General features: G+C 40.1%; 1 protein-coding gene across 1 annotated transcript in view; it reads right to left on the reverse strand.

Annotated features, from left to right (window-relative positions):
• Positions 1-6: 6 nt before the first annotated feature.
• The window catches only part of fstl5 (follistatin-like 5), a 253793-nt gene continuing 227587 nt past the window's right edge, over positions 7-26212 (reverse strand). Inside the window, exons 13-16 of the mRNA XM_050042857.1 lie at positions 23679-23828; positions 18280-18387; positions 12646-12770; positions 7-2077 (exon numbers count right to left, since the gene is read on the reverse strand). Of these exons, the coding sequence (XP_049898814.1) occupies positions 1375-2077; positions 12646-12770; positions 18280-18387; positions 23679-23828 (1086 nt within the window). The 3' untranslated portion in view covers positions 7-1374. The remainder of the gene's footprint in view (positions 2078-12645; positions 12771-18279; positions 18388-23678; positions 23829-26212) is intronic.

A 26212-nucleotide genomic window follows, 5' to 3' on the forward strand; every position in this document is an offset into this window, starting at 1 on the left:
ATACGATTAAGATTTAACAGGAAAGACGGAATGACTTTATATAATCTGTACACATCAAAAGTCCTTACTAAATTTGAGATACAGTTGCCCATTGTGATTCACACAGAGTCATAGAGTGCTAGGGTGAAAATGCATAGAAATGTGTCCAGCTAGGAAACTGTTTCATTGACTCGCCAGCTACGTGTCTACTGCAGGAGCATTCAGAAAGAGTTGTTTGTCATATTCAAAGCCTCAATGACCCTCTACACAATATAACTACCCCACTCCCCAGTGTGCTAGCTCATCATTACTTCATATTAAAAACATCCACTTGAAACACGCTGTCAAACAGAGCAGACAATGCATGTTTTTCAACGGTTCACTCTATTACACTCTAAGATGTTTTTCATTTCTTTTTTGGTCCAGGGATATTAAAGTTATGATTTTCTTCACACACAAGTGCTCTATTGACTCATTGCTAAGGAACATTTTGAAATACGTTAAATCTCACAATGTGTCGTGTATAAAGCTGGTACAATTTAACTAACGTTGCAACTGACTTTCATTTTTCTGCTTTGGACTAAAAAGAAAAACAATATAGAGATCATTCAAAGCCTTCCAACGCTGGTTATAATTCTGGATCAAAGGTTACAGAGCGCACAACCATAATGAACCACTCAGTCTCTCGGTCTCCACTTCAAACAGGATGGGATCACAGCGAGGGCTCGTTTTAATTAGACTGAATCAGCAGCGTTGGACGGACGGATAGACGAGAGCGGTAGATTTGTGAGGAACCACGCTCACCACAAATGGAGGGGTCAAAGGAGGAGGTGTAGTCTGCAGTCACACTGGGAATAATTAAGCTAATTCCTCTGATGGAGGGGAATTTTCCTTGAAGGCACAGGAAAAAAGTTGGGATGGGTAAACTTAAATTACAAGAGTTAATCCGGACATATACAGTTAATATATATATTATATCTATTTCTGCCAATTCACTTAAATATTAGTTTCAGTTCAGATATTATCTACAGCATTCCCACACACTGAATACAACCGATTGTGAATAATAATGCAAAGTTGCACATATTTATGGATTCATACCAATTTTCCTGAAAAGATTACCAGCAAGCAACTTTATGTTGACTTAAACGTGAACCAGCCAGTGGGGGACATGATTTAAACTTGGCTTTAAGACAATATCAATCAATTACTCCCTCACTTGTTTTTTTTTTGTGGATGACAGTCCCTCATCCAGTGGACTTACAAATGGTCAATTTGGTTTCTGAATCTGTGGTTTTCACTATCACGTTCCCACAAAATTAAAAATCTGCAACAGAATTCAGTGCAACAGTACCTTTGAGGAAAAGAAAGCTCATTGGGTCTTGACGTTATGACCTAAGACTCCCCGACCCACACCACCACATTGCCTTTGAGGACATCAGTGATCTCACAGTTGAGCTTGTTGAGCCGTCCGTCCAGGATGAACAGGGACTCTCTGGACGGGGTCATGAGGTACTGTCCGAACAGTCCGCTGCTTGCCATTACCCTGTTCCTACTGCTCCACGGCCACTCGAATGGCTTGGTGGCCTCTTTCAAGCTCTTGATCATCTTCACTTTTCCGGTGCTCAGCTCCACAAACAGAGCGTCAGTTTGACGACCGGAGCTGCCGAACACGTTGTACTGGTGGACCTCTGTGAAGGAGCGCTGGAAGGCCAGATCTGACAGGTGGAGGTTGGTGTGTATATCAAAGGGCTCCTGGATCTCTCCTCGCTCTGAGATCACCTGGATCCTCATCAGGCCGTCGCCATCGTCGACAGTGACCAAGTAGTGGCCATCTGGAGAGACGTATGGAGTACCGGTGACATCACGGTTTTGGCCAATCACACTATCTGTTACACTGTCTAAGATGAGCTGTGGCTGCGTGGCGCCGGTGGAGTCTGGCCTGCAGTTGACAAAGTAGTAGCCGCCGAGATGGGTGTAGGCTACGGATTTGGGGATGCAGTTATACTCCCGTAAGCTGATGTTTTTCACATAGGACGTCGTCTCCAGGTCAATTTTGTGGAGGACAGGCTCATTTCGGTGAAGGATGAGCCCAAATCTGTAGGCAAGAGAAAAACAAAGAAAATGTTTAAGTCAATAACACATTTTGTCTCCTTGTAAACCTCGAGTTGTAACAGACTTTTAGCCACATTAATGGCATAGCTCTAGAGATGGCAATGTCGGTCAGCAGATCCACCACTTTGGTTCAGACTGAAACAACTGAACAATTATTAGATATACTGCCATTAAATTTTGTACAGACATTCATTTTTAATGACCCCATGAAATCCAAGAAGGCCATAGTACAGTATGTCTTCAAAAATCATCAAAAAAGGTCATAGTATTGTATGTTGTCCAAAACCATAAATAAAAAAAGTCATAGTATAGTATGTCATCCAAAATCTTAAAAAAAAAAGTCATAGTATATATGTCGTCCAAAATGATTTTTAAAAAAAAAAAACGCCACGAAAAAAAGTGATATTATACAACAGTTAGTTCCGGCCCTGCAATCTGATTGGTCGAGAGACAGTAAAACCGTGACGATATTGGAGTACAACATCACGGTTATTTCACTGTGTATGTATCACTCCGCTTCACAGCTGAATGCAATCAACAATCAAATCAAAACTGACGGTTAGTGTCAGTTAGGTCAGCAGTTGCGTTGTCGGCTAATTAATTCATCCACTGTCAAACAGCCAAAAATATGGATTTATTTCCTAAAATAAGTTTTGAATTGAACTATGAATGGTCATCAGTGGAAGATGAGGGAGAGGAGAAGCTGAATCCATCTGAGCACACATCCAGGTTTGTCAGTGTTTCATCAGCGGAGCTCAATGACTTGGAGAAAAGCAACATATTGTCAGATCAGAAGGCAGAGTCGGCTGTGCCTGTGAAGCGACAGTCCACCATGCAGTCACCAGAGACTTATTTCACCAGCTGCACAATTAATGGAAATGTGCAGATAAATGTGTATAAAGAGTAAGTGCCTGGCGCATCATGTCTGCGTTACATAGCAACGGTGACAGCGGAGTCCTGAGGGAACTATTTTTGTTGGCGGAAGACAAATAAAATGCTTAAATTATCTATTTTGTCCTCATTTTTCAGCATTTCTTAATCAGCCTTGCTTATTTAACTGTTAAACTGTTGTATAAAAGCAATATCACACTCGAGCTCGTGATGTTATACTCGTATATCGTCACGGCTGTGATTGTCTTCGGCACGAGGCCGCATGACCGAATCACAGCGGTGACGATATACGAGTATAACATCACGAGCTCCAGTGTGATATTGCTTAAGTATAGTATGTCGTCCAAAATCATAAAAAAAGTCATAGCATAGTATGTCGTCCAAAATGATGAACAAAAAGTCATAGTATGGTATGTTTTCAAGGTTGGATTATACTTAAATTACATTAATATTTATATATTATAAATTAAAACCAAGCAACTAGCAGAGTTGGTAATAGATTTGGGGACTGTCCAGCCTTCTGGATAATAAAGACTGCAGGAAATTTCATGAACACTGAGAAAAGTATTTTTGATAAGTAATTTAGTCATGTACTGAGACTGAAAATCTATTCTTCATTATTTTAATTCTTCATTATTTTAATTCAGGAACGTACCAGTACAGAGAGGTGATTCTTTCTGTGTCCAAGGCTCATAAATTCTGAAGCAGTAGGTAACATGTAAAAATAAAGCAGCACAGTCCACATATCAAAATGCATTGACCTGAAATAAGAAATGCAAATTGATTTGTACGGGGTAATTATTATAATTGTTGGACTGGCATGATTTTTAAAGAAATGTTCAGGAGAAAAAAACTAAAAGGTCACTTAAAGATCCATTTAACCACTTCACGAGCAAAACACTGGCCCCTGACAATCTTCATATTGGCAGTCTAGCATCATCCACACTTTCCCCTCTAATAGAATTATAGCAGTTTTATAAGTGGGCATGGATCAGTTAAAATACTATTCATTACAGAAACCCAAAGAATCTGTTAATGGCACATTACATTTTAACAGCTGAGTGGAGTACAGGGGGAATATTCAAGGAGCTGACAGGCCTCAATTAAATGTGAATAACAGCTGATCGATGCTGACAGGCACTTCAATCTTGCCATCATTCATCATCTTTCATGCCATTTGAACACTAAGCTGTCTGTACCTGCAAGCAGAAAATGGCTGTTTGAAAGCCGCGGTGCACATTATCATCCCTGTGGAGGGAATCATTGATCCACAGATCGCTCTGACCACTGGGTCCACACAGGAGGCTGCACTCAGGTCAGGAAAGACCAGATCTGGGCGTGGTGGTGTTTTGTTTGTTTGTTGTACGGAGGAAAAAAAAAACTACCCCAATATAATGTCAAAGGATCTTTAACAGCGAGCAGACACTGTTCAGATTAAGCCAATGTTTTATCCCAAATTTGTTCGTTTGATGTTTAGTAGCTGTCGGACAATCTGGTGGATTTCTGGCCTGTCAGGATTTTTTTTTTTTTTGGTCGGCTGTCTTGCAGTTTGAGTTGTTCTGTGATCAGATTTCCCACATGGCTGCTGTCAAAGATCTGCTATAAACTATGGTGAGCTTGTTTTAACATTATTGGAGCAGTATTTCACATTTTGTAGCTACGTGTGGTCTTAACTGAGATTGTTGTGTTCAAAATAAAACTGAACTACTGCCCTTATCTTCCTCGCTGTCTTAACAGTGGTCTTTTTCCTTCTTGCTTCAGTTCAAAGAATTGCGCAAAGTCTTTCCTAATTTTTTGGAGGGTGCTGCCATCTTGTTTCAATAGACGTTCATTGGAACTGTTGGACAAAATCAAAACCTGTAGTCTTGCAGAAAAAAGGCAAAGTCTGCTGTATATCCATGTATCTCTGTCCAAAATCTAAACAAAACTGCATTGAATCCAAGCAGTGGATTTAGATTAGATCATCCATGATCCTTAAACTTTCAGTGTTAATTTTGCCCTGCTTAAACTAGGGATATCACAAGAACTGAAACTTTGGAACAGGGTTGTGCCAATGGCCGATCCGATCGCCCATCAGTGATAGAAGGGTTGTTTCACGATGTCTTTTTTAAATGACGATGCAATCGCGAGGTGTGGGGGGGAGACAGCGCGTGTGTGGAGCATGCTGACGAGATCGAGGCTGAACGAGGCTGAGTGAGAGGAGACAGAGGGAGGCTGCTTAGTGAGAGAGCGGAGGGTGGGGGGAGGGGGGGAGATCAACGCCTCCGCCCGCTCGACACTAACGCGCATGTTGCGGAGCAGTGAACAAACCAAACAACACAATATGCCGTCTACGTAAAGTCAACTTGCTAATTAAGGAGCCATTACATGTTCAAGAGTTTTATAAAGCTGCTCAAACGCCAAAGAGAGGCTATAAGTGAACGTTTCAGACACACAGGGCAGGCTCTACAAGGAAGAAGGAGGACATCCTCTTCTCTCCTTGCCACGGCGACGCGCGCGGCGATGACATCGTTCATCGTCGATTTCACTAGATGGCGATAGGACGATAGGATATGGACAAGATCGCCCAACTCTACTTTGGAACCAAGTTAATGCCAAAATTCTGAAAACATAACGGTAGCTCTTGTAGTCTGGTACCGTGGGAACTGGGGATCCAATTCTTTCTGACCTGACGGGTCAAGTGTTAGCCTGCTGTTAAATGCCAAATGAAGAAGAAGTAGAGCACCTATGAGCACAGAAGAACAACAACAAAAGTGGAGGATGGCAACATGTTCAGCTGCAGCAACTGCTTCACCTCAGCCTATCTAAATGGAACAGCTTTTGTTTTCTGAGGCCAGTACATTTTGCCAATTCTTTGCAGTGGGAGCGCTGCAGAGGTACACTATGCTACAAATGGCAGCAGCATGAGAAGGCGCTCAGCATCTTTTGAACACAACAATGGAGGAGAAACATGTTAACATAAGTTTTTTGACTATAAAATCTCACAAAATCAGACTTGTTCTTTGCATCAAGGATTAATAATGGCATTTAAATTCAATTAAATTTAAATGTTTTAATAAAGATTGTATGTTTAAGTATGTTGGATTCATTTTTTCCATGGTGTCCAATTGGGACTTAAGAATTGTGGAATCTCACTGATATTGTGTTAAATACTTTATTTCTGGTATCGTAAATGCTAACTGTTAGCTGCCGAAGCTAACCTGTTCTGTTAAAATGATGTTCAGTATAGTATCAATGACTATATGAAAGATGGTCAAGGGGACAAAGATAAATATATGTTCTCAACTCAACTCAAATTTATTTACAAAGCACATTTAAAACCTACTGGTGCTAAAATATGGGAATTAATTAATGTTAATGGGCACCTTGACATGTTAATACTCTGCTGCTCTACAGTGACAGTTTAATTTAGATGTGTTGTCTCAATGTAATGCATCTTTGTTTTGATTTTGGACAGACACATGGATAAACTCATGATTCTGCCTGTTTAACATCACTGAGTTATCTTTGACATTTCTCAACAAAATTAAAATGTTGAACACCATTATTGTTTCATTAAATTGTGCACATGAATTGGTTTAATTTCTTTTTCCATTGACACTTAGACTTCATAGCTCCTGGGTTCACTGCAGGACACGTCTGTTTTTGTGTCATTATACTTTCATAAAATCTTAACTTACAAATGACAGTCAGTGTTTTGAGGATTTAAAATGAACTGAAGCGTTCAATATAGAAATATTTAACGTGAAAGTTATGATCTTGAGATAGCCATTTATTTCACAGCTGGATTTAACTCCGCTGGAAACTAACAAACGTAAAATTATCTAACGCAGGGTACATTTATTTTATGAGTAATTTTAGGAATTAGTCTTTTGGAGACTTTAAAGTGAATAACTGAAAGAGGACAGATTTATTCCATCTAATTTACCAGCTGGGAGATTGTACATCTTGACTTTCCTGTCAACCCAACCAAATGGGCCTCATGAGACTTGGAAAGCTAAATTTGTTAGATTCAATTCAAAGGAAGTGCTCTAACACTAATCAGGTTCTTGATCCTACTTTGTCGCACCTGTCTTAAAAAATAAGCTCCCAGACAGGTGAGAATTTAGAGAAATATAACCATTTTTAAAACCTACTGTGCAGTTTAAACCTGGAAAAACCATCTGCCTTTCCCATCCGCTCATGATTTACAGAAAACCAATATTACCGCTCTGCCTGTCAAACACTGCTCAAATTGTTTTGCTATGGATTGTATTCAATCTGTGGTGACAGATCAATGGGTAGTGCACACATAATGTGATATTTTGGTTACATGCTTGGAAGCTAAAGGTCAATGGTGCATTTATCCCGCAATGAAAAGATTATTTTCATCAACAGCTAGCTATTTTTTCATGTATGATAAATTAATAATCAGACATTGTTTGGCCTCGCTCTAATGTGAACACAGCTGGGTTGCTTCATTGGCAGACCCAGATTGCTCTCAGCCAAACTGACAGCTGCTGTTTGTCGTTTGTAGCAATGATTAATGCATTAAAGATTCTCCCTGGTTCTGCACAACAGGGTTATGTTTAACTAAGGCTGCTGCACATTTTATCGTCCCATCTTCATGTCAATATTTTCAGTTTAAGGAATGGCTGGGTCTCAACACTTTGCTCTGCAGTTCAGTTAAAGCCCCCCAAGGACAACATTCATGAACAGGGAAGAGAACAATGAATGCTGCACAGTAAAAGATATCCATAACACAGCAATTCTTGTTCGGCCATCCTCCAGCGCAAGAACATCGAATCAACCTCTCGCTCGGCTTGTTTTGCCAAAAGGCAGTCTGAGCGAAAAATAGGTGCGGGCAGCCTGAGCTGCAGGGTTCTGTAGATGTGGTAAAAATAAAAAATAAGAGCTTTTTTTTTTTTGCTGACATTCGGAGTTGCCTGACTGTAAGTCGATGGTTTAAATGAATGGCAGAAGTTGCTGCTCGCTTTACAGTAGCTGCTGAGGGAATCCCCGAGTCATTAAACAATCCCCGGAAGTTGCTGAATATATGTCGGCTGCTCACACACTGCTCATGTTGCTAAATCGACTAATCAATGCTGCGTTCCTGCCAACAGACAAATGGCTGTCTGGGTACGAGATCAAGAAAACAAGTGCCACAAGGCAGCAGTTAATTTAGACTTTCCTGCGATAGAAACAGCTGTCCAAATAAACAACAACATTCATGCACATATAGATCTGAAGCTGTTCCTGTGCTTAAACTTTAAACTGATGTTTTCTCCGAGCAGAGATACAGAAGACGACTTCACTGTTAATGAGGCTGAATTATGAGTTAGTAACAAACATAGAGAGCCAACAGTGTCTCAATGTGCTGCTCCCATCTGCTTTAAGCTGAATGTAGGAAATCACAGCATGAATTAAGACCCAAGTCTGTCTGATGAGCAGGACATGAGGGGACAAAATATTAGATCTGTTTTCTTGACAACACTGAATTTTGTACTGCTGTTTATAGTTTTCCGGGCACTTTGTACATTCACTTATTATTATTTTCACAAATTACAGGTTATCAGTTTGGGTTGGGCTAAATTACTACAACTACAGTGCATCAACATAAATTCTGCAACTATCGGTGACTCTTCAAATGCATCTCCTGCTGCTTGTCTGTCTTCTGTGATTGCTTAATAAATACTTTGGGGTTTTGGACTGTTTATTGGACAAAACAGGTGATATGAAGACGTACTTTGGGCTGTGGAAATCTGCAATGAGCATTTTCATATTTTCTGACTTTTTACAGATTAAACAAATTTTCAGGGTAGTGATAAGGAGATTGGAGCTACAATGATTAATCGATTAGTTGGCAAGCTATTTTATAAGTAAAAAGATTTGAAAATGTGTTGGCTCCAGTTTCTACAAAGTGAGAATTTGCTGTTTTTGTCTTGTTTTACACTATAATAAATTCAGTATCTTTGGGTTTTGAACTGTTAGTCAGATAATCAATTTTTTTTTTTTTTTTTTACAATTTTGACTGAATGAGTAATTGAGAAATTTGGCATAACAATAATTAATAACTAAAAGGTATAGTTAATAAATAAGTAAAAATATCAGCTCAATTTCAGCAGCATATCCATGGAGTATCAGCGTTTTAATCTGTATGGTTGTGGAGGTGAACGCCTGTACATCAAAGCACAACATCTATACTATGTGAAGGTGTTTGTTCAGGTTATAGTGTTTCACATTTTAGCCACGTAAACAACATTCACACTAAGAGGACCTGGCAGCAGTGCTAACACACAGTACGCTTATTTCTAAAAAAAAATGACGCGCAACTAGTTGGTAAAGACAGCAATTTTCAAACACTGCAAAAAAAGACGGGGCCACAGTTTCCTGCAATCTTTCCTGCAGGTCTCAGTGGGTCTAATTACAGCTGTGCCAGCAAAGCCACCACCCCACCCACAACACACACACACACACACACACACACCCTGGACTGCTTACTCCACCTCTCCAGGGGGCCGTTAACATCCTGAAATCATCCAGACCTCCTGCTTGTTCCTGGCCACGACATTAGTCAAGCGTTTGGGACCAGCTTTCCTCTGTCCAAGTTGAGCCTGAGTGAGATGACCGCTGGTGACTTGTAAAAACCACCGCAGTGTGTTTGTCTTTGTTGGTGATCAACCAAAATGTTAAAGAGGAGGTGTGATGTCAGCTGTCCCCCTCTGGCGACAGTCTTTAAAGCTTCATGCTGAATTTTTATCATTAAAACATCAATAATAATAAAGTTATCACAGACTAAATGTGCTAATGACTTATATGATTACTGTAATTGAAGAAGAACCTCTGACCATTTGCGACAAAGACTCGGGGAACAGAAGCACTGAGGAGGCGTGTGTTCTGATTTAATCGCTTTCTTTCTGGTGTGTCTGATGTTGTCACAGAGAAATGTCAGTAGCTACAAACATTACAGCTGATTCCTGTTTTTAAAGTTCATGTGGACCGTGGGTGAAGATTTAAAGGAGGAGGACACACAAACCTGCGTGGCATTTAAAATAAGGCTGAGTTAAGGCTGCACTTATCCACTATTCAGGTGCTTAGCAACATAATTACACTGCCTACACTTGTTTTAGACACAAAACTGGTAAAATCAATGTGCTCAACACTGAGCGCATGTCTTAACTGGATCTCAGGTTTCTCAGCGGCTACAGACGGACTGAGGGCCAGTCTGTCTGGTGCGGCGATGCATTAGCTTACAGATATTTATATAAATTAAGTCACTATTTCTGTTGAGCTTCATCTTAAATTCCCTCGCTGTAGATTCAGAAACAAGAAGAAAGAAACAGATAATAGTGTTGTTTGTGTTCGAGACTGTTTGCCTGCACACTGAGTGCCTTATTAGGTTATAATGCTTCATGTCATAGGCTTTGTGGTTTTTATCGTCCATGTTGGCACAGGGTTTTGTCTGAGTTAATAATTTACACTATGAATCTGTTTGGTGTCAGACTTGGAGCAACCTGGCACAGTCTCATTTAGAGTTAAAACAAAATTTGATAATTGATCGACTGAAAATTACACAATCTTTATATCACAGGGACTTGGACTGTTGAATATGGACATATAACACATTTGAAAACGTCACCTTAGACTTAATTATCAAGCTTCCATTTTATAGACTGAATGACTAATGGAAAAAATAATGGATTGATGATGAAAATAATTGTCAGGCAGCATGATATGATGTTATCGTGATATTTAGGTCAAGATATAATATAGTGGGATTTCAAAAGTTTTTGCAATATGCTGACTATTGGGATGTTTTGCTATTTATTACCATTTCAACTGACTAGGATGTTTTGCTATTTATTACCATTTCCCCCAAATAATAATAATAATAATACATTTTATTTAAAGAGCACTTTTCATGGTGCTCAAAGACACTTTACATTAGTTAAAAACGATCATAAAATAGACCACACTAAAATACACACAACATAAATGTTGTCAATGTCTGTTTTATCTAATACGATAAAGTTTTCAGTCTTTTTATCTTTTTTATTATTGTAGTGGGCTACCAAAAGTAAATTAATATTTGCAACATAAAAGACCCCCCCCGCCTCGTGACTTGCAGCTCTAGACCCTGTTTGGTGAAAACTCATCCAGCCCTGCTGTGTCTATTTGAGGAAATGGGCCTCAGTGCAGCCATACGATACATTAGAAACAGCTTTGTTTCTCTTAATGGGAGGAGACAAACACATTAGAAGCTGGGTCCAAACTACTTTTATAATAGTCAAACGGACTCTTCTCTGGAGATGGAAGACCGAGGGGGCGCCTTCATTCCAAGAATGGGCTGCTGGGAAGAAGAGTGTTAGCACATTTGTAAAGATATCCTATATATGCTTTGGAAGATCGTCTACGCACTGTGTTCTATACTTTATTGCTTTATGATTTGGTTTGTTTCTTGTTTTAAATATCTGTGTCTGCATGTGATGGAGCTGACTTATGTTGACAATCACAGATAAGGGTGCATTGTGGTGATGATGAGTTGTGGGTTTTTTTTAAAGTCTCTGCATCGGCTTCCTGTGTGCTTCAGAATTGATTTTAAGATCCTTTCATTGGATTACAAAGCTCCTAATGGTCTTAGGTCCCAAAGTTGGTGAGGCATCATTTTGTAACTTTGGTCCATGTCTATGGAACAGCCTGCCTGAAGACCTGAGGGCTGCAGAGAGTGTGGATATTTTTAAAAGCAAACTCAAGAACTACCTTTTTAGCCTGGCTTTTAATTGAACTTTTTTTTTTTTTAAATGTATTATTATTGTGTATTTCTAAATCTATTTTTATTAATGTGGTTTTCTCGCTGGCAAATTCTTCTATTTTGTTACTTATTTATTTATTTTCACTTTGTTGGGTGATTTAAAATTGTTTTTTTATCTTAGGTCTTTAGCCTCCAGTTTTTCCCACTTTTTTATTTTTATATTATTTATTTTTTATCATCTTTTTTTTACTGCTGTGATATTTTAATGTTGTATTATTTTTTTATTTAGGGGGTGGGTGTATTCTTTTATTGTTTTAATTGTGTGAAGCACTTTGGTTGCCTTCTGTTTGTATGAAAAGTGCTTTATGAATAAAGTTTGATTTTTAAATATTTTGTGATGCACATTGTTTTGTACTCTTAATCCAAAAAAAAGGGAAAAGCTTTGTTTCTGTGATATGATATGTTGTCAGGTCGTGTAACTTAAGTGCATACTTTCTTGTTTGTTTTTTCTCTTTGAAACTGATCACATATTTCTGTGTTGATCACTGTTTATATGGCTCATCACTACTGGCAGAATTACAAGACTGATCTTTTAGTAATTAAAAACTTGTCAGTTGTTGTTAACTGGCTTTTTGATTTATAAAAAGTCGATTACACAGCTGATGTACAGAGGGTTTATTTTTAGCTCTATTTCATGTGATGTGCCACGGTCGCCTCTGCAGCACAGATGACCGCTGGGCTTTCCTCCAAAATCCTCCATTACCGCCTTAACAGACACGCACACACTCACTCTCGCACACAAAATGCCCGTCCAAATCATTATCGTTGTATTGAGTCGAGGAGAAAAAAGTGAATGAAATGCCAATGGGGTGAATGTAATTTGTGAATCAATTTGCATTAGGAGTGCTCTTGGATCATTCTGGACGCACCTGATGTGGTTAATGATGAGGCTGGAGGCGGGGATGAAGAAGTCGTCCACCCTGTCGAAGCGTCTGCCGATTGGCTGTGTGTGAACGGTGTGGTGGGAGATTCTTCCACTGGCCTGATTGATCACCTGGTGAACATTAACGAAGAAGGAGGAGGGTGTGAAACATGAAAATGAGGAACAATCTCAGTGCTGCTTAATTCTACTCGTACACTTCTTTGAAACTAGAGCAGCACTTTTAACTGACATTTTATTTTCTATGTAAATTAAAGAGTTCCATTCCCTAAAAAACAAAATCAGCTCCAACTAATCCCTCAGTATGTTGCTATCATGTTGATCTGTGTGCTGATTTGAGACACCACCCTTCAGTCTCTTCTTGCGGAGATGTTGGAGCTGCACAGTGGGAGGTGATGTGTGCTGTAGTCACTGGTGTCTAAATAATACTTGTGCATGCATGGAAGCGTGCAGACATGTGCTTGTGTGTAGGCAGGGTTTTGCTTTGATTGTGCCACAATGCACAAAGCAAATTGCCACAGACCAAACCCCGCACTATGAATTTCTATGCAGGCGATGACAAGCAGGATTTTCAAACAAGTAAAACCACTAAAGGCTCGAGCTGAATCAAGACGACTCTCAGAGGAAACAAAGGATTTTTTTTAATTTTTTTTTTTATAAATTACCATTTCATCATTTATTGATTGATTCTATTTGTATCACGATCTTCACATTTGTGTAACGGTGACATTAAGTGTCATAAGTATTTGGACAGAGACGCTTCTGTTGTTCTGTTCTCCACCACACTGGGTCTTTACATCCATATGAGGTAAACAGTGTGGGACTTCTAACCCTTTCATCATCCTGCTGAAAAATGAGAGGATTACATACATAAAAGACAGTCACTGTTCACCTAACATGGATGTGACTACAGCTGCACCAACAAATGGGCCATGCCGGTGAGCTTTCTCCAGAAGATGTAAATTCTCCTTCATTAATTTGATTTAGTACCCTGGGTTTTAACAGATCTGGGAAAAACATTATTCTCCTACTCTGCACCTTGGACATGGAACAATCTTTAAAAAGATCTAAAATTAGAAACACTTATATCCACTGATGAATTTCAGGGCATCATAAAGAATATAGTGACGGAGACATGCACTTGTTTTTCTTGAGAGGCCACTATATTTGAATAGTTGTTGTTTTATTATGGATTTTTGTATTATATGTTGTATTTGTTGCATTTTAAATGTGTTTTGATTGGCTGCTACCTCGGCCAGGTCTCTCATGTAAAAGAGATATTCAGTCTCAGTGGGACTTTCTGGTTAAATAAAGGTTGATTGAATAAATAAAAAATGAAATTTACCTCAGTGCCAAAAAGATTGCAGCCACTATTTCTTATTTTCAGTCCCAAGTTAAAGGGATAGTTTGGGGCAGAAAAACAGTGATTTAACATCGCTGGATACAGGAGCTGCTGGTCTACCGTTGCTTGATCGTTATGTGTTACTGTGTGACTTTGGTGAAACTGAACTAACCAATTTAAATGCCAAACTAACTGCAGCAGCTCTTGTATTCAATGAGCCAAAATTACTGTTTTTGTCAATGGAGTCAAGACTCTTGAAGACAGCATAGATGTGGAACTGAAGCTGTTAATGGCTTTCCTGTTGGTTAGGGTGTCTGATGGAAAGGTAAAGTGGTGTAATTACACTCAATATGTCATATGCTTAATCTGTTTTACATTTTTTTTTTTAGGTGGGATTTGTTTTTAGGTGGCTAAAATACATTTTATTGCTGACTGACCCTCATCCACAGCAGTACATTGCTTTGCTTCTGTGTCTGACTCCTGCTACTGTATGTAATACACTTACTATGAATAAGTACCTCATACAGCCCCACTTCAAAAAAAATCTGTACTATCCCTTTAATGCAAACTCAAAACTCAAAACTTTTCCCCTCCAACATTGTACTCCAACAAGCTACAGTGACTCAAACACATGCTTCACAAACAAATTAAACATGTTAGAATATACTTAGTAAAAATGTGAGGAGACCTTGACCTATACAGTACTGCATTGTGGAGTCAGATCAGTTTTTTTGAGGGCCTGAGATCATGGCTCGATAATGCACTGGAGCATGTGCAGTAGCTTGTTCGTCAGCTCAGGATGTGTGTGTTTTGTGCTACTTGGTTAGCTGCTAACTAGAGTCTGTCTCTTGGCAGTGGCTCGTCCTTTGTTTAAGCTCCGTCAGCGCCTCGAAGCAGAGCACATTTTTGCAATATTCTGAAACCTAATTTTTGTTCATGGTGATTTTTCTAATCACTTAAATTTGGCTGGGTGGTCAGTGACACATTTTTCTGTGGTGTGAGAGACTCATTACAAATATTTATTTTTGCTTCGACTGGACTTTAAACATCTTGTGCTCTTCTCTTTACAAGTAAACGTTTAACGTGAAAAAACATCCAGAGGACTGTTGAGTACTGTTGACAGTTATCCCTGAGCATCGATTAAGTCATGCAAAGAAGAAACAACTGGGTATGAACACTTCAGTTCTGTTAAAAAGGAGCAACTTGGAGCAGTGGAGTGGTGAGTATAACGTACATTATACTACATTTACCATGTGAGCTGTTGTAGCAGGATACGCATCATTCCTCTCAATGTGTTTTTTTACCCAGCTTTTGTTAGTCCATGTTGGTGTAAATGTCATCATGTCATGACATTTTCAGACAAAACCCAAAATTAGTTTCAGATAACTGAGAAACACCTGAATAAAGATCAAGGTCCCAAATCTTTTAAAATAAAAACTGTCATTGTTTGGAGTCTCAAATATTAATCAGACCATGTTTGTGTCCAATCAGCACCCTCACTCTCCTTGTTTTTACTTCAGATCCAATGTGCTGCAGTTCTGAGCCAAAACAACAGAAAATGTGTCACTGTCCAAATCCTTCCACACACTGCACTGTAAGTGACGACTAATTACCCCTCATCGAGCAAGACAAACAAATCAGCCGTTGAGTATCCCAGAGAGTCTGCAGTGATTAATGCCACCATCATGTCATATTGGAAAAAAGGGGACAAACTGGACGTTTAATCAGCCAAGTGTTGATTATAAGGGTATTTACATTATACTGTGTGTGTGTGGCTTCTTTGTTTGGTTTAAGTTGAATAAAGTCTATAAATGTAAATAAAGCTGATTGTTGTGGTTTTTATGACCTTGTACAATTTTTAATGCTTTGTGGTCGATACTGGAGTCTATATGAAAACAAAGACACATATATTGTAATAAACACAATGAGACTGATGTAATTTTATTGTTGAAAAATATATATGTTTATCGCATCTAACTCTGAAACAAGAAGTCAATTAATTGGTCATTGTTTTGATAATCAATTAATCATGTGAGTCACTTTTCAAGTTAAAACATTTGCTGCCACCAGCTTCTTAAAGGAACAATTCAGCCCCAAAATAATCATTTGTATATCAATTACAAGGTGCCATGTTAACGCTGAATTTGTCAAGAAAACCTTTTTGTTTTTGTGGTTTTTTTTGCATGCCCCCACGCTGAACAAAGAATCCAGAAACTCAGAAAACTGTTTATGAATCGGAGTAGAGGGGGGGCCTTTTTCACAACAGCAAAACTATATCAAAACATCCATTTACAAACTTTCATGCAACTCATGCAGTACAACTCATGTCTCATTTACCCACTCGTATGATCAGTACTTCCCAAACACAGTCTCTCTAAGGGGCCGTACACATCCTTACAGCTTCCAAGAGCGCGGTCTTTAACCACTTGAAAAACGCGAGGTTGGGCACTGGGCGCTAGTGGGTGCTTTTTTGTGCCAGCTTTCAAGAACGCGGCGGCAGGCTGCGTCCGAGGTTGCTAAGCAACCTTAGGGGCCGTAATATACTTGCTGCAAACAATGCATACGCGACCGCATCATGGCTGCCATGCATGATCTGCGTTTGTTTGACGCGTCGAACGCACATCTCAACGCGAGGTACCGCGTGCGCGAGATGCAATATTCATATAACCACTAGAGGTGCTAGTGCGAATGCACACATTGACCCAACTGGATGATCAGACCAGACCCTTCTTCTTCTTCTCATGAGATTCTTCACGATTTCCGGGTTATATTTCTGTTGTCTGCCCCAAGTGGTGACCGCCAGTATTGTGCATTTTGGCTGCATAGTGCTGCGTACACAACACAGACATGGCGCGTTGTGTACGCGTATTTTCGATCAAGCAGCAAGTATATTACGGCCCTAACAAGTACTGTTTCGTAGCCTGAAATCCTGAGTGCAGAGCTGATCTCCTCCAGGCGCTGTTTATAAGTGTGTAGGCCTATCGTCCGTGGGACAGATGTAACGCTCTGGGTAGCCCTGCACTAACATGATCACCTTTTCTGTATTTATCAGACTGAATATTTACAGAAGAAGGGAAAGATATCTGTCAGCTGTGTTTGGTTGTTCCTTGTCACAAGACATGTTGTGTGCACTGCTGCATTCCAAAAGTTTAACTCGGTTTATCTCGGGGTGCAGCTGTCGTGCCCTGAAAATAGGTGGCATGAGGGCATCGCTCTGGTGTTTGAGCACACCTGCCAAGCATCTACATTGAAAACAATGAATTTGAGGGAGCAAAAAATGCAGCATATGTACGGCCCCTAAAACAGCAGTCTTTAAAACACTTCTGCATCAACAGCGCAGGTGCACTACTCTGTGTTTGGGAAGTACTGAGCATACGACTTGATAAATGAGACTTAGGATATAATTTGCAAGCTGTGTGAGAGTTTGTTGTTAAACACTATCGCCTCTTTTCTTTGTTTTTGGATTCTTCATTCTCTGTGGAGGCATGTGGGGAATAAAACACTATTCTTTAAAAATTCAACATAACACAGTGAGTAATTAATATACAAATGATGGTTTGTGGGGACAAAGTGTTCCTTAAAATGAAGGTCATTTCTGTTTTTATCAGTTTTATATCATAGTAAAATGAATTTCTTTGGGCTTTGGACTGTTGGTCATTCAAATTGAGCAATCTGAAGACATCACTTTAGGCTTGGGGGAATTATGATGACCTTTCTATCAAACAAGAATCCAGAAAAATGTTTTTAATTTGACAAAGATAATAAAGGTCCTGTGAGTAGAATTTAGATGGAATATAATGATAATGTTTTCATTCACTTTATAATCTCCTGAAACTAAGAATCGTTGTGTTTTCGTTTCCTCAGAATGAGAAGTTAATATATATGTACATTTTCATGTTACACTGCCATGTTTCTACAGTAGCCCAGAATGGACAAACCAAACACTGGCTCTATACTGGATCATGTAGTGTTTTTGCTTTTCATGTCAGTCGCTGTAGATCTCCTAAACACTTGGCAGGTTTCAGCTGGTTAAAATCTGCAACCTCACCGCTAGATACCACTAAATCTCACACACCGGACCTTTAAGAGGACACAAGTACATGATCTGAACAAACATGCACTGCCCCTTCACTAACCTTGGATTAAATCCTGTCAATACTGAGTGTCTGCATCTCTGTGCTTGGATGTCTCATCATCAGACATTTTATCAATTCACAAAGATGAAACTCTGCAGAGGAATTAGGAACATGTGCGTGTTATAAACAGTGAGTTGTGACTGACCTGCAGAGTGGGGAAGTTCTTCTCCATGTCTCCCCAGCTGAGCAGCCACACCTGGTCGTGAGATTTGTCATAGTGAAGCTTCACAGGAAAAGGGTCGGTGCTGACCGTCTGGAGAGGACACACACAATCAAATCAGACCAAAATGAGCCTTTAAAGACAGCAGGGCCACAGAATAACAATTGAAGGCAATCTAGACTTTGCTTTTGAAGAGATCCTCCTTTGATGTGCGGTGGTAATGTTTCTGAAAAGTTTTCCTGCAGGCTAATGCATCAGAGGTTGACAGGAGCAAGTCTTCTTTTAACAAGGCAGAGTGGAGGTGTGCTTTTTATGTATAAGGTGTTTTTGGTGTTCAGCTGCATTTCAAATGAAGTGGTGACAGACACAATTGCTTTACCACACTGAAGTAATTGCTTTCAGTCTTTATCCGTTCCTTGACGCACGGCGGCAATATTCCAAGTCTGAACAATAGATGAGTCGCATGTGACAGAGAAGCGCTCCTCGTGCATTATGTCCACCTGAGTGCAGATAGACAGCCAGCTCAAAGGGAATAGGGAAAGCACAGGGGAGAGGAATGCATGCAGGAGCTACAGCCTCAACAACGGCAAGAAAAGCAATCATCTTTTTTTATTCCAGGAAAATTATTGCAACCCTGTATTCCCACAATCCCCTTTGACTGCAGCTTACTTTCTATACTATTTGTTTTTGCTATGCAGCCCTAATAGTATTGTTTACCTAGGCAAAATATATATTGTATCACTGACAGAGCAAACAGCTCCTGAGAGGGTTATTGCAAATGAGATGAGAATATCTGTTGAATCCTAACTAATCTCTGAGCGTGTAGTCATCGGAGAAAACAGGTGTTCGTGTTGTTCTTTTTCTCTTGACTAACAACTTCTTTCTGGCTGAGGAAGATTATCAAGATCCGCAGCCAATATGTTCATGTAACTTTAGCGCCGACAGCAGATCTGTCAGAGATGAAGCGCGGAAAACATCACGGCGCCTTCATACATTTATTTATCCGCATGCAATTTGCAATTAATTGGTTTTAAACGTGCAAAAAACAATCTGCTCATTAAAAAGTCTTCACCAAGCACTTAATTGGTTACAAATTTCAAAATGCAACTTGCTCATTATTAGTACTTTCCGCATGTCAATCATATTAATAATTCAATGAGAAAATGGAAAGCTTGGAAACCAAAACTCGTGTCTCTCTTACTATTCTCGACGAGAGGCGGGTTCAGGTGCTTAATTAACAACTGCTAATATAATGCAATGAAGCTAAACCTCCAGGCGACTGAATAATGAGCTTGTGACAGTCTCTGGGACACCAACCTGCTTACTGGCAGGTCCCTGAGAGGCTGGCGAGCTGTAAACAGCCATCACGGTGTCAAAAACATCTGCAGGGATCCGAGCAACCCTGGATTAACCTGACACACCCAAAACCCCACCGGCACAGATGATTTAACTCGACGGCGCTCACTAGAAATGTGCCGAATGTTGTCATCTAAGAATTGTGCTACTTCCTGAGCCTGTCTCGCAAAAAATAAAATTCCCCCAGGAAAATAAATGGTGCTGCAAGGTGGCAGAGTGTTAAAGGGATTGCCTCTTACACCATCAGTGAGGGAAACTGCAGTTGCCACGTTACAGTATCTATGAGGGGTTGCCAGGTTACAGTATCTGTGAAGAGGTGGGTCTCGGGGTTACATGGTCCCCATATCAATGTGACGGTTAAGTGCAGGTCTCGACTGCAGCAGTATGCATGAGGTGTGTCGGGTTAGCAGGTGAACTCAAGGTGAGAAAACTGATCTGAAAGCAGCACTTTAGATCATCGGTGCAGGTGGAGCAAAGCAGGTGTGACCCAATATCACAGCTTCTGACAAGTCAGAAACCTAAAACCCATCATCACACAGAAAAATCCAACACATGTTGAACCAGATGACACAATGTCCCGTAATCATTTGTCAAACTGCGGCAGGGGTTTGGATTTCAACACTTGCAAGCAAATCAAATAACACATAATTAAAACTAATTAAAAAAACGTGAGATCTGTAATGAGCTGTTGCTGGCTGAGAAGGCAGAAACAGTTTTGAGTGACAGCCTGATTAATGTTCATAACCTGTAGCTACAACCTGAAAATGAGACGAGCAGCAGAAGATATGAAATGTTGATTAAATGTAGCTGACACATTAGAACAACAGGTGTAGTTACTCTGACACCTTATTTATCACAGGCTGCTTGATCCAGATACTGGAGATCCTGATTCAGAGCTCTGATGACATTTATTAATTAAACTGGCAAAACACAGGTTAAAAACTAGAATCATATTACAGCTTTTCTAGAGTGCTCTTTGGTAAAATAGCTAAGCTTTATGGGGATTTTACCAGTCTCAAACCAGATCCAAAATGGAGCTGACTTTTGGAACCCTATCACCTCGTTTCCATTGACGTATGTGCCTGGTGTCCATAGATCTGTAAATGTACGGATGATGCCTCTAGTGTCCAACGCAAGGAAGTGCATTTCTTTACAGATGGATAGAAACCTGATAGAAACTACCTGTAGCCATGCAGGGGAGGCTAAGTTTGTCAGTTTTTCGCCATCCAGTAGTTTGGAATATGCGCTTAGAACATTACTGATGAGCTGTAATTACCACGTTTCTGAGAGCCTGGTTGCCGGGTGGAGACGTTTAACCATAGTAACCCGCACCATATTACACCTAGCAAAGGGAAATCTTATACTTAAACTTAAATTTAAGAGTTACTGACGTCACAGAGCTGTCAGTGTCACTGTCTGTTATGAACACTGTCTTCACAACTGCATTGCATTATGGGATATTTATGCTACAATAGTGTCCAGTGTTTGTCTACTGTAATACTATAAGACTTTCTATACTGGGATCTCACCATGGATCAACCTGCCCCTGCATATTAAACAAAGGGAATTTTTAAAACAAAAGTTAAGGAGGACTTGTGGGGAAGATGGTTCACCTTTGAGATGTAATTTAAACCCCAGGAGAGGTATGAGTAGCTTCATAATGTAATTTGTTTGTTTATAATGATGTGTATGTTCTTATGTGCTGTTCTGCTGTCTCCACTGAGGACCACTTTGGAAATAAGTGTTGTTAGTAATGGTTTTAAGTGCTGTCCTCTGGGGTTTTCTTTGTTTTGATACTCCTTAGAGTTGTGCTTTTATAATTCCAAATCAAATCAAATCAAAAATATTTTGTTGGAGTATACAATACAGAGACAATTCATGTTTCATACTAAGGTTTTTGACATACTAAAAAATCTCACATACTGTTTTGTCGCACTAAACAGCATGCTTGTGTGGAATTTCAGCCTTTGTCATATTGTATATCTGTGACCAAACAAATAAGTGACTGTGATTTGTGTCCTGGAAATGTATCATATACGAGTTAAAATAAAATAAAACCATTGTAGACTTATGTGTAACACATGCAAGAACTATTTATTCTCGTGTAAACTGTTGGTTTCTTTTGAAATCTTCGCAGGTTATGTTTTCTTACATTAAAGCCCAGTTCAGACCAAAGATACACAACGAGACGAAACTGTTTTAGAACGCTGCAGAGAAAAGTTGCAGCAGTGTGAACTGACCATCTGAGCTCAACTCAAGCTGGCTGATGGTGTCACCTGCAACTCAGCTGGTCAAACCAGTGGCGGCTGGTTTTAAAATGTAAAGCACGTCACCTGTTTCAACAGCCAATCAGCTTGTAGTGAAGTTTGCTGGTCAAGTCAAAATGACCGCAGACAGCATGTTTGCCTGCTGTGGCAGGTGCTCCGTCACCACAGAGCCCTCTGTTTACGTCCTTATGGTGTGCCGGTGACGGATGGTTGGTCGCTGCGGCTGCTCGCTGTATGTGCTTATGCCCCCTCACACACACATTCTCACTGACTGATTATTTGGCGCTGCTTATTTATATTATTGTGGCGTATTCATTATGAACACAGCCCATCTGATGCTTGTTTTGTTTCATCACTACTACAAATGCAACTGTAGCCAGTATCTCTTTCCTCACTCATCTAGTTGCATTGGTGTGAACCGACAGGTTTCGACAACGTTGCAGAACTGTGTATTGCAAGAAGTTGCATGTTTCAACTTGTCTCGTCGTGAATCTTCAGTCTGAACTGAGCTTTACACTTTAACTTTGCACGAACAATAATAAAGTCTCAGTGTCCTCAAACGAATACTTGCTAATTTGCAACATCCTAGGAAGTTTGTGTGCAAACTACAAACCATAAATAAACAAGTTTTAACCATAAAAAAATAATCAGGTTTTGTACCTTGTCCACTTTTGTCTGGGGATCAGCTGTAAAATGACGTTGCTGAGATGCTCCTCATCTTATCTTTACACTAAGTTATTTTGCTACCACTAGATGACATGAAAGAAAAGTGTTCAAAAACGAGACCAACAGGTCTGAGTTAAGAAGAGTAATTAATGTGAAGCAAACCCAAAATGTCACCTCATGAGGACACGGGGTCGCAGGAGATTACAACAGAAAGATGAGAAACGTTCTCCGAGGTCATGATTAGAGCAGCTGTGGCTGGTGCATGGGAAAAAAAGGTGGTGCTTACGATTGGCCAATTACTGGGCTTAACAACACTGTGACATCTATTAGCTTTGAGTATCTGGACGCGCCTCTGATGGACTGCAGAAAGCACACACTGAGGAAAAGTTTACATCATTAGGTACATTACTGACATAATGAAGTGTCCTTTAGACTCAACCACCTGTCAAACACGTCTCACACTCGGCCTCCAGCCTACGTCTGAAGCTCAGCAGGGCCAGTATCATCAGCACACCACAGCACTCACTCTTGTGTATTAGTATCCTACTAAATTATTACTCAAGTAGAATATTTTAAGTGCAGGCATAACTAATGAGCAAGCTGTTTCCAAAAAGTTCCCCATGCACTTTGGGTAAAAGTTGGAGCGCGTAGTCCAGCGCCTTTAAAATAAGCTTGTTTCTTTATGAAGGACGATGTTTTGTATCAAACTGAATTCGGAGTCAAAGGGACCGATTTAATGAAAAAAATATGTCCTTCGTTCAACAAAATCAATCATAGAAAATACCCATATGAAGTAATGATTTATCAAAAGCTCTTTTGAAATATGTTTTCCATCAATGTGGGAACTTTTTGTGGTGTAACTGTTTGAAAAAATACATCAAAGACGAAGGGGGAAAAAACTACACTGGTCTCGTGTAACCTTAAGGTTCTTTGGCTCAGACGGAGGCACAAAGAACCTTTATTTTAACAAAAGCACCAACTAAAAATATATTTTAATTTTGTCCTCTTCTCTATGTAAGACTGTAACTCCTCCCACATCATACGCTCTTTGTAAATTGACATGAACCTGGTTTCGTAATTTATGTTGAAATCTACCTGGACAGCCTTCTGAGACTGGATGTCGACGATGAGCACTCGATCCAAGGTTGGCTGTGTCACATAAATAAACTTGTCCTTGATGTTGACCGCTGATGACCACACACACCTCTGAACCTCCTCTCCTGGTGAGGTGGGGCACACCTCCTCCTGGAAGAAAAACAAAAACACACATTGTCGGTTAACTAATTGTTTTTTATATCACAGGAAAATATGTCTCATTAAAAAACAATTATCTCCGTCCAGTCGTTATTCTGTGTTGTTTACTACTCGCGGTCTTATCTCCTGTGCTGATGTGAGTCGTGTTATCTTGGCAACGTAGATAAATGAGCTTTGCGAGGTCCTGAAAAATCTCTGTAATCGCTCCCATTTGTCCGCGCATAATCCACAGAACAAAGCCTGCAGACGATCTGCGGCTGTTCAGCTTTCAGTCCTGGCAGCTCTCGCCTTCCTGGCCAACGGGAACCTTAACTGGCCTTCTGTCTCTGTAGCTTTCCTCCCCTTCCTTCCCCCCTCGGCCCTCCAAGCCTCCAGGCTCTGCCCGGTCATCTGTTCCAGACTCTGTGGGACGATTTAGGGAGCTATTGGCCAGCAAGGATGAATGAAGGGCTTCGGCATGGCAGGGTGAACTCTTTCTTCCATATTTACAACCGCAGAGGCAGCCCATGACAGGCGCCTTCCCACAGGCCAGCTTCTCTCAGTTAGAGGGGCATTAGGTAATGTATGAACTTCATTGAACTCTATCAGGGATGAAGGGGAGCAGCAGCATCGCTGACAGATTTTATCTCATCTGTAGTTCAGCCCTCCACTCATCCTGTCCTTTGTATTTTATCTGTAGAAAAGCAGGTTAATTTGGGCAGACATGCAACAATAACATCAAGTAGAGAGGTCGTTTCATGCAGGATGCTAAAACAATAACGCTGCTTTTGGCTTCATAACAAGGTTTTCATATCTTTGTAGTTGTACTGTCTTTCAGTGTCCAGTTGTAGCACCATCTGTCAGTGGTTTTTGATCTAAAACAGGTTGGGAGAGTCAGTTTTTAAAAGCCAGAAATGGCTGCACTTGCTGAAGTAATCGTTGAGTCACTGGTATTGAACCCTGTGAAACCCCTGCAGTCCCACACTGTGGTCATTTTGTGCTACTTGGCTGTAAAAATCTTACTTATTGCACCTTTAAGAGGTGAGAAATCAAACATCTGATGCCCAGCTGAGGGTGTGAACGGAGGCGGCTGTAATCCTCCCTGTGTTGATGTGTGTTGCATATGTCTGTCTGTGTGTGGGTGTGTAGCATGTATGTGATTTATGTAGTAACTGACAGCTTCTAAGGACTGCAGATATGTTTTTTCCCTTTATCATGGAAATGCCTTTGCCACAGATACAGCACAGTGTATATTTTTAATGGATTCACTAAAATCTTTCTGCATACGACATTATGCAGCACTGGAACCACGCCAGGAAGAACACAATACAATACTGTACTGAAGAGAAACTGTAAAAAATAAATAAATATATATATATATACTACTGCAAAATATTTCTAAAATGATTTCCACTCTCAGTGGTGAATGTGGGTGATGACATTTAAAGGGCTGTGTGGAGAAATATGAGGGTTCTGATATTCCCCAGTTAAGCTACTGGAAGATTTGCAGCGCTAATACATTTGTGACACAACATCTGAGGGGAGGAAAACTGCAGCAAACAGTGAAACAGCAACATCCAAAGTGTCAAGAGGAGGAACTTTACAGGGNGCAAAATATTTCTAAAATGATTTCCACTCTCTCAGTGGTGAATGTGGGTGATGACATTTAAAGGGCTGTGTGGAGAAATATGAGGGTTTGTGATATTCCCCAGTTAAGCTACTGGAAGATTTGCAGTGCTAATACATTTGTGACACAACATCTGAGGGGAGGAAAACTGCAGCAAACAGTGAAACAGCAACATCCAAAGTGTCAAGAGGAGGAACTTTACAGGGAGGGAGCAACACTGACTGCTGCTCACTCAGACTGTTTCTTCAACGGCTCATTTCAAACTGTTATAAATCTGCAGCATGATGAGATGATATTTCAACATGTTATTTTACAAATGCTTCATATTATAACTTGAGTGGAATTTAAGGGTTGAAATTAATAACATCACATTTGAGGATGCTGATTCACCAGACAGAAAGCAACGTACATCATATATAGACCCTTTTACTGTTCGTAAACAGTATGACATTTTTGGTGGGCGGGGCTTAGCTGGACAGACATTAGATACCACTAGCTAGCAAGTTCTTTTAGCTTGTTTTAGACAGTGGAGGAAGATGATTAACGTGGTGCTAGCACGTTACCATGCCACATAAGGTAAGGTAAGGTACGGAAATGACGTGAGGACTGTGAAGACAGACACCTTAGCTTTCTGCTGCAGAAGGAATGAATGTTCTATTATGTTTTTTATTTTAGATCTTGTTCAACAGAATCATGCAAACAACGATCTCCTGCCAATTATTGTATGTTATAATCAGGTTTTACGTGTTTTTTTAATGATTAAAGTAGA

Source organism: Epinephelus moara, chromosome 4, assembly GCF_006386435.1.
Source record: "Epinephelus moara isolate mb chromosome 4, YSFRI_EMoa_1.0, whole genome shotgun sequence".
NCBI classification, from domain to species: Eukaryota; Metazoa; Chordata; class Actinopteri; order Perciformes; family Serranidae; genus Epinephelus; species Epinephelus moara.